This window comes from Pleurodeles waltl, chromosome 6 (genome assembly GCF_031143425.1).
Source record: "Pleurodeles waltl isolate 20211129_DDA chromosome 6, aPleWal1.hap1.20221129, whole genome shotgun sequence".
NCBI lineage: Eukaryota > Metazoa > Chordata > Amphibia > Caudata > Salamandridae > Pleurodeles > Pleurodeles waltl.
This window is the reverse complement of record NC_090445.1, coordinates 56,593,498-56,615,147: the sequence shown is the minus strand read 5'-3', so window position 1 is coordinate 56,615,147 and position 21,650 is coordinate 56,593,498. Positions and strand designations below refer to the sequence as shown.

General features: G+C 49.4%; 1 protein-coding gene across 1 annotated transcript; it reads left to right on the top strand.

Annotated features, from left to right (window-relative positions):
• Positions 1-9,427: 9,427 nt before the first annotated feature.
• Positions 9,428-15,935, top strand: LOC138301854 (E3 ubiquitin-protein ligase TRIM39-like). Its single transcript, XM_069242348.1, has 3 exons — positions 9,428-9,883; positions 15,366-15,461; positions 15,786-15,935. The coding sequence occupies exons 1-3, from the start codon at positions 9,479-9,481 to the stop codon at positions 15,930-15,932; spliced, it is 648 nt and encodes a 215-aa protein (XP_069098449.1). The 5' UTR covers positions 9,428-9,478; the 3' UTR covers positions 15,933-15,935.
• The last annotated feature ends 5,715 nt before the right edge of the window (positions 15,936-21,650 follow it).

Here is a 21,650-nt window from a genome sequence, read left to right as displayed (position 1 = left end):
CATGGTGGCCTCCTTCCTCGTGGGATGTGTTCAGGTGAGCGTTTTCCCATTGCAAAAGCTGTTTCCGTCGTGTTTTTATCCACGGTGAATCCGCCCCGGAAAAGGTGGCGGATTGGCCTGTTGTGATACTGTGGGCGGTACATTGTCTCCCGCCTGTCTGTTGGCGGTAACCGCCGCGCTGTTTGTCTGTACCGCCGTGGCGAGCGATGTGTTAAAGTGGCTGTCTTTGTTGGCGGTTTCCGCCAGGGTCGTAATTCCCTTTTTTTGTCCGCCAGCCTGTTTGCGGTATTTCTGCAGCTTTAACACCGTCCGCCAGGGTTGTAATGACAACCTTAGTCTCTTATCATTTTTTTTCTTCTGTCCCTTTTTGGATTTTCCCTAACCAATTTTTCCATTCTAATTTCTTCCCTCCTCTGACCCTTTTTCAATCTTTTCATTTGAATCACATGATATATTCTACGTATTCCCCATAGTCCAATTAGGCAAATCACAATAATCAAAATCGCTTGTAGTATCTTCATTATAATCCCTTTTCCCGTGTTGCCAAAACAGTTCCCAATGGAAGCAATTCCCTTGCCAACATTTTCCCACAAACTTGATTCAGTTAGTTCTTTTAAATCAGCTTTATCTTTGGTTAGATTGCTAATAAGGCCTCTAATCTTGTTACTATTATCTGGTATATATGAGCAACATTGTTGCAGATTCAGCAATTTACAAACTCTGCCCTTTTTTTCTAAAAGGATATCTAATGCAAGGCGGTTCTGAAGAGTCATAGCTCTTACCGCAGCCATCTCTGTATCGATTAGGATAATGATTCATGAATAATCTGTCAGCATGTTTTCCACAATAGGAGACAACTTTCGAATCTTTATAGAATTCAAAGCAACTCCCAATGAGGGAATCATTGCTCCAAATATATCTCCAACTATGCTAGAAACTGATTCTCGCTTATGTCTCTTATGATGTAATTCAGTCATTTTAGGTAATTTGTTCAGGTTTTCAAGTTTATACATCTTTGGGAAAACAGTCCCCAAATAATATGTGAAGAAACGTGTCCCTCTCTTGAAGGCCTAAGGCAGCAAGCTGCTGAGGAAACCAAAGGAAATGTCAGTGGAACCCACAGGGTCTATTGGGAAGATGGACTCCTTTACACTGAGGCAAGAGATCCACAACCTGGTGCCACTAGGAGAGTGGTAGTGCCTCAGGAGTTTAGGGAGTTCATTCTGACATTAGCCCATGCCATTCCCCTTGCTGGGCATTTGGGACAAACCAAGACATGGGAGAGGTTAGTCAACCATTTCTATTGGCCCAATATGCCCCAGAAGGTGAAGGAGTTTTGTGCCTGCTGTGCCACCTGTCAAGTTAGTGGTAAGACAGATGGCCACCCAAAGGCCCCCCTCATTCCACTTCTAGTGGTGGTGGTCCCCTTTGAAAGAGTGCGAGTGGATATAGTGGGTCCACTTGGACCCAGGGAATAAGTATATCCTAGTAGTAATGGATCATGCTATTAGGTACCCTGAAGCAATTCCCCTTAGGTCCACTACTGCCCCTGCAGTAGCCAAAGCACTCATTGGTATTTTTACCAGAGTGGGATTTCCTAAGGAGGTGGTTTCTGACAAAGGTACCAACTTCATGTCAGCTTACCTAAAACACATGTGGAATGAGTGTGGGGTGACTTACAAATTCACCACACCATACCATCCACAAACCAATGGTCTTCTTGAGAGATTTAACAAGACATTGAAGGGCATGATCATGGGGATCCCTGAAAAACTCAAAAGGAGATGGGATGGCCTCTTGCCATGCCTGCTTTTCGCCTACAGAGAGGTGCCTCAGAAGGGAGTAGGGTTTTCCCCCTTTGAACTTCTGTTTGGCCATCCTGTTAGGGGACCACTAGCTCTTGTGAAAGAAGGCTGTGAGAGACCTCTTCATGAGCCTAAGCAAGATATAGTGGACTATGTACTAGGCCTACGTTCCAGGATGGCAGAGTACATGGAAAGGGCAAGTAAACACCTTGAGGCCAGCCAACAACTTCAGAAGATGTGATATGACCAAAAGGCTGCTATGGCTGAGTTTACGCCAGGGCAGAATGTTTGGGTGCGGGGGCCTGTGGCTCCCAGGGCACTTCAGGACAAATGGAGTGGCCCTTACCCAGTGCTAGAGAATAAGAGTGAGGTCACCTACCTGGTGGACCTAGGCACTAGCAGGACCCCCAAGAGGGTGATCCATGTTAACTGCCTAAAACTCTTCCATGATAGGGCAGATGTAAACATGTTAATGGTTACAGATGAGGACCAGGAAGCAGAGGGTGAACCTCTCCCTGATCTCCTCTCCACGGACCCTAAAGATGGCACAGTAGATGGAGTGATCTACTCAGACACCCTGTCTGGCCAACAGCAAGCTGACTGCGGGCAAGTCCTCCAGCAGTTTGCTGAGCTCCTTTCCCTAACCCCTGGTCAGACACAACTGTGTACCCATGATGTGGACACAGGAGACAGCATGCCTGTCAAAAACAAGATATTCAGACAGTCTGACCACGTTAAGGAAAGCATCAAAGTGGAAGTGCACAAGATGCTGGAGTTGGGAGTGATTGAGCACTCTGATAGTCCCTGGGCTAGCCCAGTGGTCTTGGTCCCCAAACCTCACACAAAAGAAGGCAAGAGAGAGATGAGGTTCTGTGTGGACTACAGAGGGCTTAATTCTGTCACCAAGACAGATGCTCACCCCATTCCAAGGGCAGATGACCTGAGTACCTTTGACTTGACAGCAGGGTACTGGCAAATAAGAATGGCACCAGGAGCAAAAGAGAAAATAGCATTCTCTACACCTGATGGGCACTGCCAGTTTACTGTGATGCCCTTTGGCTTAAAGAATGCCCTTGCCACCTTCCAAAGATTGGTAAATCAAGTCTGTGGAATGTCAACAGGCCTTTGACACCCTGAAACAAGCTATGTGCACAGCACCATTTCTAAAAGCTCCTGATTACTCTAAGCAGTTAATTGTGCAGACAGATGCCTCTGAACATGGGAGATCCCAAACAAATGATGTAGGCCTTGACCAGCCTGTTGCTTCCATTAGCAGGAGGTTACTCCCCAGGGACAGCGTTGGAGTGCCATTGAGAGGGAGGCCTTTGCTGTGGTCTGGTCCCTGAAGAAGTTGAGACCATACCTTTTTGGTACTCACTTCATAGTTCAAACTGACCACAGGCCTCTCAGATGGCTCATGCAAATGAAAGGAGAAAACCCTAAACTGTTGAGGTGGTCCATATTTCTACAGGGAATGGACTTTATAGTGGAACACAGACCTGGGACTGCCCATGCCAATGCAGATGGCCTTTCCAGGTTCTTCCACTTAAAAAATGAATACTCTCTTGGGAAAGGTTAGTCTCATCCTCTTTCATTTGGGGGGGGGGGATTGTGTAAGGAAATGCCTCCTTGGCATGGTTACCCCCTGACTTCTTGCCTTTGCTGATGCTAAGTTATGATTTGAAAGTGTGCTGGGACCCTGCTAACCAGGCCCCAGCACCAGTGTTCTTCCCCTAAACTGTACTTTTGTCTCCACAATTGGCACAACCACGGCACCCAGGTAAGTCCCTTGTAACTGGTACCCCTGGTACTAAGGGCCCTGATGCCAGGGAAGGTCTCTCAGGGCTGCAGCATGCCTTATGCCACCCTAGGGACCCCTCACTCAGCACATGCACACTGCCTCTCAGCTTGTGTGTGCTGGTGGGGAGAAAATGACTAAGTCGACATGGCACTCCCCTCAGAGTGCCATGCCAACCTCCCACTGCCTGTGGCATAGGTAAGTCACCCCTCTAGCAGGCCTTACAGACCTAAGGCAGGGTGCACTATACCAGAGGTGAGGGCATTGGTGCATGAGCACTATGCCCCTACAGTGTCTAAGCAAAACCTTAGACATTGTAAGTGCAGGGTAGCCATAAGAGTATATGGTCTGGGAGTTTGTCAAACACGAGCTGCACAGCTCCATAATGGCTACACTGAAAACTAGGAGGTTTGGTATCAAACTTCTCAGCACAATAAATGCACACTCATGCCAGTGTGCAATTAATTGTAAAATACACCCAGAGGTCATCTTAGAGATGCCCCCCTGAAAACATACCCGACTTCCAGTGTAGGCTGACCAGTTCCTGCCAGCCTGCCACACACCAGACATGTTGCTGGCCACATGGGGAGAGTGCCTTTGTCACTCTGTGGCCAGGAACAAAGCCTGTACTGGGTGGAGGTACTTCTTACCTTCCCCTGCAGGAACTGTAACACCTGGCGGTGAGCCTCAAAGGCTCACCCCTTTTGTTACAGCGCCCCAGGGCATCCCAGCTAGTGGAGATGCCCGCCCCTCCGGCCACTGCCCCCACTTTTGGCGACAAGGCTGGAGGAGATAATGAGAAAAACAAAGAGGAGTCACCCACCAGTCAGGACAGCCCCTAAGGTGCCTTGAGAAATCCTCCATCTTGAGTTTGGAGGATTTCTTCAATAGGATTAGGGATGTGCCCCCTTCCCCACTGGGAGGAGGCACAAAGAGGGTGTAGCCACGCTCAAGGACAGTAGCCACTCCCCTCAGAGTGCCATGCCAACCTCACACTGCCTGTGGAATAGGTAAGTCACCCCTCTAGCAGGCCTTACAGCCGTAAGGCAGGGTGCACTATACCACAGGTGAGGGCATATGGGCATGAGCACTATGCCCCTACAGTGTCTAAGCAAAACCTTAGACATTGTAAGTGGTGGGTAGCCATAAGAGTATATGGTCCGGGGGTTTGTCAAACACGAACTCCACTTCCTACACCAGGTCCCCAGCACTCCGTCCTGCATTGCTCAACTCGCTGAGTTGACCACCGGCTTCGTGGGACCCTCTTTTTTAGTGTTGAGACGACCGCCCTGCTCAGTTTTCTTGAACCTGTGTTCAAGTACTTCTGCGGGTGCTGCCTTCTTGTGCGTGGGATCTCTGTGTTGCTGAGGGCCCCCTCTGTCGCCTCTTCAAAGTGGCGTCCTCCTGGTCCTTCTTGGGCCCGGGCAGCACCCTTTATCTTCAGCCGTGACCTTTGCAGCTAGCAAGGCTTGTTTGTGGTCTTTCTCCAAGAAAGCAGTGATGCGTCCTCCAGCACTCCGTGGGACATCTTCTGCACAAAGGAGAAATTTCTGGCATCATTCGTTGTTGCAGAATCTTCAGCTTCTTCCATCCGGAGGCAGCCATTTTGCACCTTCATCTGGGGTTTAGTGGGCTCCTGCCCACCCTGGACACTTTCATGACTCTTGGACTTGGTCCCCTTCCTTTACAGGTCCTTAGGTCCAGGAATCCGTCTTCAGTGCTTTGCAGTCTGTTGTGGTCTTTGCAGAATCTCCTATCATGAGGTTAGTGTGTTTCTGTCACTTTACTCCTACTTTTCAGGGTCTTGGGGTGGGGTATCTTGGACACCCTTAGTGTTTGTTTACACTCCCAGTGACCCTCTACACACTACACTAGGTTCGCACTCCACACTCTTAGTATATGGTTTGTGTTGTCCCTAGGCCTATTGTACCCTATTGTATTCTATAGTGTTTGCACTACTTTTCTAACTGTTTACTTACCTGATTTTTGGTTTGTGTGTATATTTTGTGTATTTTACTTACCTCCTAAGGGAGTATATCCTCTGAGATATTTTTGGCACATTGTCACTAAAATAAAGTACCTTTATTATTAGTAACTCTGAGTATTGTGTTTCTTATGATATAGTACCTATATGATATAAGTGGTTCAGTAGGAGCTTTGCATGTCTCCTAGTTCAGCTCTGCTATAGCTACCTCTATCAGCCTAAGCTGCTAGCACACTAGTAATCTACTAATAAGGGATAACTAGACCTGGCACAGGGTGTAAGTACCATCAGGTACCCACTATAAGCCAGGCCAGCCTCCTACAACACCACCATACAAGGAAAAGACAATAGGTGGTAGATACATCCTTCTCCGTTCAAGCAGCCAAACTATGGAATTCATTACCCCCAAATATTAGATCCATGGATAACTATCTTGCCTTCAGAAGACTACTCAAGAGTTGGCACTTTCCTTCATAACCACCACATTCAAACAGCAATAGACTGCATATGCCTGTGTTGATAAGTATTTATAATGTGATTATGTGTATATTATAAATATGTATAGTTCTTTAAGAAATATATATTGTTACTATTTCATAATAATAAATTATACACATAGGGGGTCATTCTAACTCTGGCGGTCGTCGACCGCCAGGGCTAAAATGACGGGAGCACCGCCAACAGGCTGGCGGTGCTCCCATGGGCATTCTGACCGCGGCGGTACAGCCGTGGTCAGAAACGGGAAACCGGCGGTGTCCCGCCGGTTTCCCGCTGCCCTAGGGAATCCTCCATGGCGGCGCTGCTTGCAGCGCCGTCATGGGGATTCCGACCCCCTTACCGCCATCCTGTTCCTGGCGGTTTTCACCGCCAGGAACAGGATGGCGGTAACGGGTGTCATGGGGCCCCTGGGGGCCCCTGCAGTGCCCATGGCATGGGCACTGCAGGGGCCCCCTAACAGGGCCCCACTGAGATTTTCAGTGTCTGCATAGCAGACACTGAAAATCGCGACGGGTGGAACTGCACCCATCGCACCCTTTCCACTCCGCCGGCTCCATTCGGAGCCGGCATCCTCGTGGAAGGGGGTTTCCCGCTGGGCGGGCGGGCGGCCTTATGGCGGTTGCCCGCCCGCCCAGCGGGAAACTCAGAATAACCGCGGCGGTCTTTTGACCGCGCAGCGGTATTCTGGCGGCTCCCGCCGGCCCTGCGGTTACCGCGGCCGGCGGGAGTCAGAATGACCCCCATACTCTTTAAGTCTGTTTAACAAATGTATATTTACTCACGGTTAAATATATATATGCTCCTAGATCCCTGCTTTTGTTTTCATGTCACAATGATCAAATGTTTTATTATCATAAGCATTCCGCTATTCAAAAACTGAGGAAAGATAAATTAATGTTCGAAAAGTACACTAATTAATTAACTTCAAATATTGCAAATCTTGACAGTCTGTTTTTATGCAATACTACTTTTCTTCTCATATTATTATACCCATTATTATATTCCTAGCACATATATTCCCTTAATATGTTTTTACATATCTATTTATTTATTACTCTAGTCCTACTGTACTAGTGAAGAACTAAATAAAAATAAATAAAATAAAATCTATAAATACAATTCAAAGTATAAATTATTAAATCAAATAATAATAAATAAATAAAATGTTAAAACAAAGAATGTATATATATGTATATATATATATAAAATAAGTAAATACAAATAATATACATGTACTCTCTTGTAAGCTTTACTCTGTCTCCCCATCTCCCTATGTCTCTATCAATCTATCCTCCATGCCCACTCTGACTCATCCCAAACCCATTCTACTACTTTCATCTCCGAATAAACACTGCCTAAGCTCTTCCCTCCTATACCACATCTAGCTCACCCCAAACCTGTTTACTACCATGATCTCCCAAACACCCCTACCAAATTCTCCCTCATTTAAATCACTTTTGATTGATCCAAAACCGCTCCTTCTACTATGCTCCCCCTAACCCTATCCACAGACTCTTCCGCCCGCCATCTCTCCTTTACTCATCCCAAGCCTCATCCTATCACTATAAATCTCCAATTAACACTTCTGGATCCTTCCCTTCTCTATCCCTCCATTACGCTAGTCAATCCAACTAACAAACTCACATATCCTCTGCTCAAATTGATTCTTAATAATACTAATTCTCTACTCATATTTCCCTATTCCAATCCACCACTAATTCCCTTTGGGTTCCGGAGTAGCGTGCTACTCGCGTAAAGCGTTTTTATGCCTCGTCAGGGGTAGTAAGCGCTATATAAATACAATTACAATACAATACATGATAGACCTGCTAAACATTTGTCTGAGGTGTTAAGATTAAAATCTGATGTCACTTCCTGTGAGGTCCTGGGTTCTAATACCACTTCCTGTGATGTCACGCACCATGTCACTTACATACTGCCTATTTTGTTTAATTCCTCCACTTCTGTTTTTAGGGTCGAGCCTGCGTCGCATGCGATTGCGCATGCATTTCGCCTGCGAGACTCTTTAGGAGTTAGAAAAGGGCTCAGAGCCCCGTCCACGTCAGTATCTTTCAGTGGTTCATAGGCTTGCCTGTTAAAATCTGCTTGCTTTCATTAGTTGAAAGCATGCATACGTCATGCCTTTTCCGGTGGTTAACCCTCCTTAAGCGCAGTGACCAAGTACTGAAAACATGCGTGGCTCGCTGTTTCCTGTCAGGTTTGTGGACTACTTTTTATCTTTGTTCACAGCACTATCTCGCTTGGCAGAAGTCGAGCGCTTTGCATAACATCGACCCTGTAACATAGTTAATTGCACTTTTGCCAATAGGTTTCATTACGAGTTAACTGTAGCAGCGCGATCGCGCTGTTTTTTTCCATTCAATGTGGCAAGAAAAATCCGGTTGGGAGTTTACAACTGCTAATAGCTGTAACTCGGAGAAATGCGAGACCGTAGTGCATTGCAAATGCTTGTTAAGACTTGTGTCCAGATTGTCACTGACCCAAAAGCACTATCTAATCATATCCAGGCTGCATTCAGTTAGTAAACTGGGCATTGGGACAGTAATATTGCTTCATACTTCGCCTCTTAAAATCCATTCTGCCGAGACCTCGAGCTGCGGGGGAGGGGGTCACGTATAGAATGCGGGTTAAGCAAGATAAAGCCTGACATGAGAACTAGAGTAGAGTTTTAGGAAATGGGGAAGCAGGTTCGACTCCCAACGTTGGCTCAACATCCCGTGTTCCCGTTGCAATCATTTCACTTCCATGTACCTAAAAACCCCATAAAATATATGAATTCGACTTTCTGTAAAGTATCGGGCGATTTATGTAAATCGCTCTTAAGGGGCTTCGAGGCTCCTTCGCGCCACATAAAACTTAAAAATAAAGAGGAGCTTCATCCTGTTCCTTCTCGGCTGAAACTTGTAGTTTTTATTGAAAATGCAGCATAACGTGTGCTAGAATACACACACACATACATAGAAAGTGATGACCTCAGGAGTCGAAATTTAACCTCTTCCGCTTTCCTACTAAAAGTACTCACCGGGTCCAGAGAAACGTACAAGACACTGAACTAACCATAGACCGTAGCTCAGTCAAACACAACTGGAGCCACGCCCACTCACACCCGAAGCCGCTCCCACTCACCCCGGAGCCGCGCCTCTGCAGCTGTAGACACGCCCATTCACAGATGTTTATACGCCTCTGTCTGCTGCAGACACACCCAGGTGTAGATGTGGTCACACCCCTCCAGAGAAAGCCTCGACCTTCGCATCTGCAGACACGCCCACCTCAGCTGGATCCAGCCCTGTGACTTCAGATGAGGGGAGTAAAGAAGAATAGACAAAGACACGCCCACTTCACACAGGGAGAAACGAAACTTTTATATAAGAAATGGCGGCAAACAAACAGCTCAAGGAGGAGGCCATCTGCTCCATATGCCTGGAATATTTCACAGACCCCGTGGCTGCGGAGTGTGGACATACCTACTGCCTGTCCTGTATCACTCAGTATTGGGAAGGGTTGGAGACAGACTTCCCTTGTCCTCAGTGCCGCGACACCTCTAAGAACAAAATACTAAGACCCATCAGACAGCTGGGGAACATAGTAGAGCTGTTGAAACAGCTTCACACACCGAGTGCGCCCCCCCAGGGGGAGAATCTGTGCAGAGAACATGAAGAGAAGCTGAAGCTGTTCTGTGAAGATGATCAGGTGACCATCTGTGTGGTCTGTCGAGAGGCCAAGGAACACAGACAGCACATGGTGCGCCCTATTCCAGAGGCTGCCCAGAAGTACAAGGTGAGTGCGCCACTCCACGGGTCTGTGATATGGATGGGGTGTAGCACTGCGCTTCCCATTCCAGAAGCTGCCCAGGGGTACAAGGTGAGTGCGCCACGCCACAGCTCTGTGAAGGTCTCACTCTGTGCGCGCCACCCTATTTCAGAGGATGCCCAGGTGTAGAAGGCGAGTATGCCACTGCTCTAGGATATGAGTGTGGTCTCACTATGTGCTTCCTATTCCAGAGGCTGCCCAGGAGTATGAGGTGAGTATGCAGGGGTGGCTCCTGCACTAGGGCGGAGGAGCGTCGTATCCCTGCCAGCAGCAGCAGCTGACAAACGTCTGCAATACAAACTGAGTTTATTATCGTTGTATTGTAGAAGGGGCGGGGCCACGAGGCTGACGAGCACAGAGGGCTTAATGCGCATGTATGTTTGGCCGGCTGTCTTGGGCCAGCAAAACATACATGCGAACTAAGCTCTGCCACCGCAGTGCTTGGTTGGAGAGAGCAGGCAGACTCTCCTGGTCTGCCTGGGAACGCCCTGGCTGGGCGCTCTGACCAATTGGAGCCTGACAGCTACGCTCAGATTGGCTGCAGGGCAGACTGGGAGCCTCTACCTGCGGCGAAGGAAAGAGGAACTGCGTGTTGGTGGTGGCAGCGGATTTAGGTACGTTTTTTTGTTTTTTATTTTATTTTTAATCCCCCCTGCATGCTGCATACCCCCACCACGTGCCGTGAGCCGCTCCTGTGAGTACTGAGCAGCTCTGAGATACAGGTATGGTCCGACTCTGAGCGTTACATAACATAGGCTGCTTAGGAGTACAAGGGGAATAGGCACACACCTAGGGTGGGGCAGCACAAAGAGTCTGATTTGCATTTTGTGGTTTTTTGACAGGTAGGTTTCTCCTGCAGCTGTTATAAAGTCGACGTTTTCTTCAGATAAACTCTGGACAAAACGAGCCGAAAAAGGTCAGCTCACAGAATCCCAATTATGCGGTAAACTGATAGTCTGCTTTCAGTTTCCCATTAAACACTAGTAAATGTTCACCAGCAGAAGGTCACCATTTGCTTGCAGAATAATTACTCTATAGTTATCGTACCACAGAGCGCCCCCTTTAAAGAGTCTCCCAGGCTGTAGGTCTCGTTCGCTGCACCTCTACATTCCAGAGGGTTACATGAGTACAAGGTGTATGATGCCATGTGTTAGTGAACGTTGTTACCTGGGGCAGGAGGCTGCTGGTGTCCAAGAGCAGGTGTTAATCACGGGTGGAACATCACAATATGCCCAAGAGTACACAGTGTTAACAGTTACTATGTACACCAGGACGGAGGTGGACACAACCCCATATAGCGCCCTCCAATATATTATTGTTTCAATTCCTCCTCCCTTCTACCGTACCTTTGTGTGTCAGTACCCCCGAGACAGACACCCCTAATGGCACCCAGTGAGTCGAAATTCATTCAAAATTCATTTCCCCCATTGCCGGGATACTATAAATCGGTTAAACTAACCCTTTCCTTTTTGTTGTCCCTTCGCGTTGTACCTGGCAAGGGTCGGGGGTGTTCACCAGTCTTGGATGGGCCTGGACGTTGCCTGGACATATGTGGGCTGTCTATCAATGAACTAACTGGCGGATGGCCTTGAACAATGATGTATCCAGTACCCTGACCCTTCATGGGGGATTTTCCCCCCTACGGCTGGACTGATGGCCCACACCCTAGTTCAGAAACCCCATTCTGGTTGTTAGACTTTTCATCCTTGGCGTGGTCTCCCTTAACTTTTTGCCTCTGTTCCCCAGGTTGTTGATGTGTGCTGGACTCTGATTTTACTGTTTTTGTTACTCTGGGCACTTTATCACTGCTAGCCAGTACTAAAGTGCAAGTGCTCCTGTTTAAAATGTGTATGTAACTGGTTCTCCATGATTGGCATCTTTGATTTACTAGTAAGTCCCTAGTAAAGTGAACTAGAGGTGCCAGGGCCTGTAAATCAAATGCTACTAGTGGGCCTGCAGCACTGGTTGTGCCACCCACATAAGTAGCTCTGTAATCATGTCTCAGACATGCCACTGCAGTGTCTGTGTGTGCAGTTTTAACTGTAAATTCGACTTGGCGAGTGTACACACTTGCCAGGCCTAAGCCTTCCCTTTTCTTACATGTAAGGCACCCCTAAGGTAGGCCCTAGGTAGCCCCTTGGGCAGTGTGCAGTGTATGGTTAAGGTAGGACATATAGTAATGTGTTTTATATGTCCTGACAAATATTGCTAAATTCGTTTTCCACTGTTGCAAGGCCTGTCCCTCTCATAGGTTAACATGGGGGCTACCTTTAAATCTGATTAAAGTGTAGATTCCCTTTGGGAGCGGATGGACATGTGGAGGTTGGGGTTTCTGAGCTCACAATTCAAAAATACATCTTTTAGTAAAGTTGATTTTAAGATTGTGTGTTTGAAAATGCCACTTTTAGAAAGTGAGCATTTTCTTGCCTATACCATTTCTGTGACTCTGCCTGTTTGTGGATTCCCTGTCTGGGTCAGTTTGACAGTTGGGCTGGTTGCACCTCACACTAGATAGTGACACAAAGGGAACTGGGGTGTAGCCTGCATATCCTAATGATCCATCTTTGCTAGGAAGGAGGGGAGGAGTGGTCACCCAGAGGGCGAGCACAGCTTTATTTAGGGTGTGTTTTGGACTTACCCTGGCTAGGATTTTGGTCCCTACTTGGACAGGGTGCATACCTCTGCCAACTGGAGACCCTATTTCTAACAAGGCTCCCTGAACATCTCTAAGGTACAGTAAAGAGACACCCCTCACATCTCTATGGTACAGTAAGGAGGATCCCCTCACATCTCTAAAGTACCCTATGAAGGCTTCCCTCACTTCCCTATGGTACAGTAAAGAGGCATCCCTCACATCTCTATGGAACAGTAGGAGGCTCATCTCACATTTCTATGGTCCAGTAAGGAGGCTTACGTCACATCTCTATGGTACAGTAAGAAGGCTATTCTCACATCTCTGTGGAATCCTTGTTTCCCGCCTTACGCCTGCTGGAGGCCCCACAGAGTCCAGCTTTCCCATGGATTACCCAGGTGCCCCTGCTTTGGAGTCAGATTACTGAGCTACTTGCAGGGGCATTGGAATTATCTGTCAGCGAAGTACCAAATTATGCGATAGGGCTCGCTAAATCATTCATCAAGAAAAGGCAAATTATGCTGTGTAATATGGCTCACCTCGGGATAATATTACTTTTTGTTTGTTACTTTTAGCCATGTTAACACTGTCTTCACATTTGTATCAGTTTAGCAACCAAGTACAACAGAAAGGTGACCAGTCAGCCTTTATGAAGGGCCTTCCACTTCGTGCACTTTTGATAACTTTAGATCTGTTTAAGCTAGAAACGTTTTTTTGTTAAAATCAGTAGATTATGCAGCAGACGATGGACTATGTTGCAAATGCGGCAATTCTGTAATCATGTAAAGAAACGCTGCAGCCGCTAATTGCATAATTCCTGTGCCCCTAGCTATGTGTGTGGAGAAAGAGACACAAACTTCATACAGCAGAGGTATCTCCCAGATCATCATGTTGTGAGTGCTTGTGCCCTTTGAAGAGCTGTACCTTAGATTACACTGTTTCATTTGCAAAACTCCTTAAATATCCCTTAGATCAATGTGAATACAAACAGAAGCTCCTAACCTGCCACAAGTCTAACATATGTTTATTATGCAAAAATAGTGACATCGCCATACAGGAAGAGCTTCGCCTCCCCACCAAGCAAATGAGCATTCTAATTCTAACTCCCTCCCCATATTTCCCCTTTTTTGTATATTTATTGTACCTATGCAGGCATAAACAAACATTCACTTAACAGAAACTGAGTCTCAGACAGTGGGGCCTAGCAAGTCCACAACCATCTTGTCAGAAGAGCGAAGAAGAACCTTGAAGAGATAGAGATAATGTAAAATTGTGGATGCTGAGCTAGTCATTGGTGATCCTCACTTGGGGTTGTCAATTTGAAAAGGAGCCTGAGTACGTTAGAAGTGAGAAGGCTGAGCGGGCCTGGGTCTAACATGGACATACAAAATGACTGCAAGCTAAACAAAAATCAGCCTCATCACATTTGAAGCACCTACCTCCCAGTTCTCCGATGAATGATGAATTAGGGGTTTTCAATATTCATATTTCACTTTTCTGTTTTACTATTATGACCATTGGTCTAAGACTTACCAAAGATTCTCCAGTGGCTGCCATCATGCACATATAAACTCCTTCTCAGCGGTCTGTAGCCATTTCTCTAGGCCTGCATTCAGAGGCTTTTAAGGCATAGGGGGAGTGGGCAATTGTCCAGGGCCCCACCTTCCAAGGGTCCCTCTAGTAAGGGGAGTGGGATAGTTAATTTCCAGGCTATAATACTGGTGCTAAAAAAACCCAACTCGTTTCTAATTTCAGAATTGAGCATGCTTAACAGAAACTTAGATGCAGATTTACTAAGAGTTTGCCATGAGGCAAAGTCACGCAAAGTGATACAAAGCATTTCAGACTGCTGCAAAGGCATTTACTTTCCAACACAAAAGGTATTTCACTCTGGAAAGCTGCTCTTTTCTCTGCTGAAGTAGCGCTTTTCTCTACCTAGTCCACTTTCCATCAGTGTGTGCTACTGGGTTTGGCCTAATTTCATAATTGAGCATGCATAACAGAAACATAAGAGCAGATTTAACAGTGGTTCTGTCTGGAGCAAAGTAACGCAAAGTGACTCAAAGCAATGCAGACTCCTGCAAAGGCGCATCATTTCCGGCACTAAAGATATTTCACTGTGGAAAGGTGCTCTTTTCTCTGCATAAATAGCGCTTTGCTCTGCCTGGTGAACTTTGCAACAATGTGCTCTGTATGGCACACATACAGTGTGTGGAATGTTTTAGATTCTGTCTAGTCATAGGACTTTGTACCTATCTTTGCTAGACAGCAAGCACACAGCTCCACATCATGTTGCAAAGGATGTGTGTGGTGGTGGGCAGCCCCTCTCTGACCTCACAGCACTGTTTCCATCTAACCTCCCTGTATCTCTCCTCAATCTACTTCACTTCTCACTCAACATCATCTCTATCTTTCCCCCACATCTCTATTTTTCTCTCTTCATGTCTCTACTCCCTCACCTCTCACTCAGTCCTTTTTCTACTCTACCACTGCCCTCTCCTCTGCAGCTCATTTCTCTCTCTACCTCGCATCCACATCACTACCTCATGTCTCTCTACCCATCTGTTCTCTCTCTCGCTAGCTAACCTCTCCATTTACCTCATGATAAGTTTATTACTTAATCGCTCCATCTACTGTTTCTCTCATTCTGCTTTTGCAGGAGTCTATTCTGTTAGTGTTTTTGAACATAGCTACAAACATTAACATCTAACCATTTGGTAACTGATAAAGTAACCATTCTTGCCTTCTTTAATTAAACACAGATATTAGTGTAGAGGAAAGGGATTGGGTAATAAGAATCTGTGGTCTGCATTTCAGAAATCACTTCATGACCATGTGGAGCGACTGAAGAAGGAGCTGAAGGACCTGCAGACATGGACAGCTGAAGAAAGCAGGACGGCGGAGGAGCTGGAGGTGAGAGGAGCCCTGATGGTTTTGCGTGATGTAAGCTGTAACAGTGCAGTGAGGTGAGAGGCACAAGGGTACCCCTGAGGGGCTAAACTACAGGTGAGAGGGGCCCTGATGGTGTTTATGAGAAGTAAGCTGTAACAGTGCACCTGTGAAACCGTAATGGAAAGGTACAACTCAGTTACCAAATACTGGTTGAAATCGACAGACAGGATAGAGGTAGACGTGTGAAAGTGAATTTAATGGTAAAAATGAAAATGTTCTCACCTGTGTGTCACTGGAAATATTGCTGTATGACTGACTCCCTGTTGTCGTTGTCTTCTTCCTCAGCTTCCTCCTCATCACTGTCCACAGGCTTACAGCTGCTACAACACCGTCATCTGGATCATCCTCCTGCAGAAAAGGCACCTGGCGTCGCAAAGCCAAATTATGAAGCATCGAGCAGGCGATGATGATCTGGCACACCTTCTTCGGTGAGTAGAATAGGGAACCACCTGTCATATGGAGGCACTTGAACCTGGCCTTCAGGAGGCCGAAGGTGCGTTCGATCACCCTCCTAGTCCGCCCTGGGCCTCATTGTACCGTTCCTCTGCCCTGGTCCTTGGATTCCTCACTGGGGTCAATAGCCAGGACAGGTTGGGGTAACCAGAGTCCCCCAATAGCCATACACGGTGCCTCTGGAGTTGACCCATCATATCAGGGATGCTGCTATTCCGCAGGATGTAGGCGTCATGCACTGAGCCAGGGAACATAGCATTTACCTGTGAGATGTACTGGTCTGCCAAACAGACCATCTGAACATTCATAGAATGATAACTCTTCCTGTTCCTGTACACCTGTTCACTCCTGTGGGGGGGACCAGAGCTACATGGGTCCCATTAATGGCACCTATGACGTTGGGGATATGTCCAAGGACATAGAAGTCACCTTTAACTGTAGGCAAATCTGCCACCTCAGGGAAAATGATGTATCTCCTTACGTGTTTCAGCAGGGCAGACAACACTCTGGACGGCACGTTGGAAAACATAGGCTGGGACATCCCTGATGCCATGGCCACTGTTGTCTGAAAAGACCCACTAGCAAGGAAATGGAGCACTGACAGCACCTGCACGTCAGGGGGGATTCCAGTTGGATGGCGGATTGGTGACATCAGGTCTGGCTCCAACTGGGTACATAGATCCTGGATTGTGGCACGGTCAAACCGGTAGGTGACGATGACATGTCACTCTTCCATTGTCAACAGGTCCACCAGCGGTCGGTACACCGGAGGATTCCGCCATCTTCTCACATGTCCCAGCTGACGGTGCCTACGAAGGACAACAGCGACGAATCAGTCATTATTCCTCCAAGTATGTACCCACAGTTACACACAAGACTACACCACTCACAAAACCCTTCCTGTATGTGTGTTGAGTGTAGGCCTAGCTATGTGTGACACAGTGGTAAATTAAGCCATGTGGGCCCCTGAAATGGCGGCTGCCTGACCTCTAAACTGGGACAATGGGATTGTGGGGTAACTGCGCTGGCGTTGCTCACTGTCGCGGTAGGCGGTCGTAGACCGCGGGGCAATGCTGCATTGGTTGACATAGGACGCTATGGGTCCCAGGAGCCAATGAACAGGTGCGCCCGCCGCGGACGTCACTGCCGCTGACGTCACCGCCATTTTCTATCTGTTCAATCACTAGATACCTGAGCTTCGACAGGAGAGGACCTACACTGCAAGTGCTGCTGTGACCTCGGTCTGGAAGCGACGATGGCTGCTGCGTCTGGGGAAATGGCCCCTGTCTTCACTACACAGGAGTTGGAGAAACTGGTAGACTGGGTCCTCCCCCAGTACACGCTACTCTACGGTCCTCTAGACCAACAGGTTAGTACACAGGGAGCACGTTGTATGGGCAAGGCCTGGGTGAAGAGGGCTGGTTGGAAGAGGGAAGGGGGCCGAGTTCATAGAACATTAATGCATGGGAATGAATGGGCCACATGGCCAGAGTAGGGAGGGGGCCACTCACATCGACGGTGCAGTTGTTAATGACTGTTCCTCTTTCCTTGTGAAGAGGGACATCTGGCGTGCCATCGCCAAGGAGGTCCGGACCCTGGGGGCCCACCAGAGACAGGGCACCCACTGCCGGAAAAGATGGGAGGACATTCGCCGCTGCAGCAAGAAGACGGCGGAGGCTCAGCTGGGGATGGCCTCCCAACGTGGGAGGGGTGCCCGTCGCACCATGACCCTCCTGATGTTCCGGATCCTGGCGGTGGCCTACCCGGAGTTGGATGGGCGCTTGAGGGCATCACAGCAGCCACAAGAGGGTGAGTACACTCTCATTCTGCTGACTTTACCTGCAATGGAGGTGTCTGGGTGGGGGAGGTGGGCTGTGGGTTTCCCTAGGCCATGTAGGCCATATCCCAGAAATTGCATATGCAGAGGGCAGCAGGTAATGCAGGGGGCTGCGGTGTCTGTCTTGTCCGCCAACGGTAGCGGTATGCCATGCACTCAAACTCTCTTTCTTCTGTCTCCCCCCCCCTTTTTCTGCTCTCCCTGTCCTTTTGTACATCAGCATCATCAGGCAGAGGTACAGTGGCACCGGAGCACGAGGGAGCTGCATCTCACATGGCCATGGAGGGCCACACCACGGACTCTGAATGCACCAGTGGGACGGAGGGCGAGGAGAGCTTCACGTCGGCCACCGGATCACCAAGCAGCGACACGGACTCGTTCGCCGATGGGGGCTCCCTTGTGGTGGCGGCACCATCTGTGCGCCCCACTTCTACAGGTACAGCCGCCACCTCCCCTACCAGCACTGCCCTCCCAGCAGCCCCTCAGCGTTCGCCCCGTGCCCGCTCACCCAGGAGGGTGGGCATCACCTTCGCCCCAAGCACCTCAGGCCCTGCCCAAGTCACCCCTGCTGCCCCCCAGTGAGGAGGCCATTGACCTCCTCAGGTCACTTACTGTTGGGCAGTCTACCATTGTGAATGCCATCCAGGGTGTAGAACGAGAGTTGCAACACGGTAATGCATTCCTGGAGGGCATTCATTCTGGTCAGGCTGTCCTTCAGCGAACCCTGCAATCTCTGGCCTCAGCACTGATGGCAGCCATTGTCCCTGTGTCCAGCCTCCCCCTCCAACGTCCTCCACCCAGACCCAATCACCTGTACCCCAGCCCATCCCAAGCACACCTACAGACCAGCATGAACACAAGTTAGCACACACAAGTAGCTCAAGCAAACATAGGCACCACACAACCCACAGGCACTCATGCAAACCTCACCCACGTACAGACACAGCAACATCCACTGCCTCCACTGTGTCCCACTCCTCCTCTTCTCCCTCCTCCCTCCCAGTCTCGTCTACACACACACCTGCATGCACCACATCTACAGGCACCATGAATCGCACAAGGAGACCCAGCACCCCAAGCCGCTAACCTGCACTCACCAACTCCACTGCCATTTACACGTCCCCTGTGTCCTCTCCCAGTGTGTCTATGACGCCCCCTCCCAAAGTACACAAACGCCGGCAACCACACACCCACCATCCATCCACCTCACGACAGCCTCCAGTACCTGCACCTGCACCCAAAACACCTAAAGTGACACCTCCGAAAACCACCTCCTCTTCGTCCCCTCCAACTACCCATCCCAGTGTACGTCAGAAACTGTCCCTCTGTAAAGTTGACCTTTTTGCCCCCCCCCCTCCAATTCATCAGTCCCGTCGTAGCGCCTCAGCCAAAAAGCCTCCAATACCAGTGGTGCCTGTTCAAGGTTTGTGGAGTGCACCGGCCACCAGGGCAGGCAGTAGGACCCGGAGCCAAGGCACTGGCAGCCCACCCCCTGTAAAGGCTCTAAAATTGGAGAGTGGTCGACGGGACCGTGTGAAGACTCCTGGTGGGAAAACAACTGACATGGGTTCCAAGGGGATTGGAGAGTCAGCTGTGACTCCACCAAAGGTGGGGAAGGGCCAGAGGATGTCTGCCCAGCCTGTTGTGAGTGTCACGGCGGAGAATGGCGGCATCATTCCCGGCGGTCGAGACACAACCGCCAGCACCGATGTCACTGGTCAGGAGACCCCCGCCACCGCCAGAGTCAGTGCCCAGGAGGGCCCAAGTATCGTCACTGGTCAGGAGACCACCGCCTGAGTCATTGCCCAGGAGGGGCCAAGTATCGTCACTGGTCAGGAGACCACCGCCAGAGTCACAGCCCAGGAGGCCTCAAGTATCGTCACTGGTCAGGAGACCACCGCCAGAGTCACAGCCCAGGAGGGCCCAAGTATCGTCACTGGTCAGGAGACCACCGCCAGAGTCACAGCCCAGGAGGGCCAAAGTATCGTCACTGGTCAGGAGACCACCGCCAGAGTCACAACCCAGGAGGACCCAAGTATCGTCACTGGTCAGGAGACCACCGCCTGAGTCATTGCCCAGGAGGGGCCAAGTATCGTCACTGGTCAGGAGACCACCGCCAAAGTCACAGCCCAGGAGGGCCCAAGTATCGTCACTGGTCAGGAGACCACCGCCAGAGCCACAGCCCAGGAGGGCCCAAGTATCGTCACTGGTCAGGAGACCACCGCCGGAGTCAGTGCCCAGGAGGGCCCCGGCTGCCACAGCCCAGGTGGGCTATGATGGAACGTCATGCCACACACCAATGCCCAGTGTAGGGAACGTCATGCCACACACCAATGCCCAGTGTAGGGAACGTCATGCCACACACCAATGTCCGTACCAGAACCGCCATGGCAAAACACAGCTGAACAGTCCAGAACCGCCATGGCAAAGCACCGCTGAACAGGGCAAAGACCGCCATGGCAAAGCACCGCTGAACAGGGCAAAGACCGCCATGGTAAAGCACCGCTGAACAGTCCAGAACCGCCATGGCAAAGCACCGCTGAACAGGGCAAAGACTGCCATGGCAAAGCACCGTTGAACAGGGCAAAGACCGCCATGGTAAAGCACTGCTGAACAGTCCAGAACCGCCATGGCAAAGCACCGCTGAACAGGGCAAAGACCGCCATGGCAAAGCACCGCTGAACAGGGCAAAGACCGCCATGGTAAAGCACCGCTGAGCAGTCCAGAACCGCCATGGCAAAGCACCGTTGAACAGTCCAGAACCGCCATGGCAAAGCACCGGTGAACAGGGCAAAGACCGCCATGGCAAAGCACCGCTGAACAGGGCAAAGACTGCCATGGCATGGCACCGCTGAACAGGGCAAAGACCACCATGGTAAAGCACCGCTGAACAGTCCAGAACCGCCATGGCAAAGCACCGCTGAACAGGGCAAAGACCGCCATGGTGAAGACCGCTGAACAGGGCAAGCACCGTGTAGGAATGAATAGACCGCCACATAAGGCATCCATGTCCCATGTGCAGCTGGGACAGTGACAGGACAGGAACTTTCAAGGGGAGACTCATCCAGTCTGGGCACCAGTCCCCCTCCAGAACCAGTGGAGACATGCATCCACTACCTCAGTCCTGCACAGGATGAAGCACTCTGGGCACCAGTCCCCCCCCAGAATCAGTGGAGAATGTTATTGACTTGAGAGACTGTGGCTTTGCACTCCCCAGGATGGCACAGTGGGCACCCCACCCACTGTAGAGACTTGAGAGACTGTGGCTTTGCACTCGCCAGGATGTAACAGTGGGCAAACCACCCACTGTAGAGACTTGAGAGACTGTGGCTTTGCACTCCCCAGGATGGCACAGTGGGCAACTCACCCACTGCAGAGGCTTGAGAGACTGTGGCTTTGCACTCCCCAGGATGGCACAGTGGGCAACCCACCCACTGTAGAGACTTCAGAGACTGTGGCTTTGCACTCCCCAGGATACATCAATGGGCATGGAGCCCGTCGTGGATCTGGATTTGCAGTCATCCGGCTGAGGTGCCCCCCCTTCCCTTCCCCCTGAGGTGCCTGTAGTATTTCTTTCTGATGCCCCGGCAGTGTTCTCTCCGATTGTGGTCAGGTATCTTTTGTGGGCCTCGCCCATGCATTTTTGGACTGTTGGTGCACGGACATTGTTATGTACATATCTGCACTACTTCTCGTAATGTATATATTTCTGACTTAATTTCGTATATATCTGTATATTTTTGAAAGACATGTATATTACAACATTACAATGTTTGAACGGATTTCGCTTTGTCTTTTCATTCTTCCGGGGGGATTGTGGGTTGTTACTGTGATTTTTGTGGATGCATTGGTGTATATGT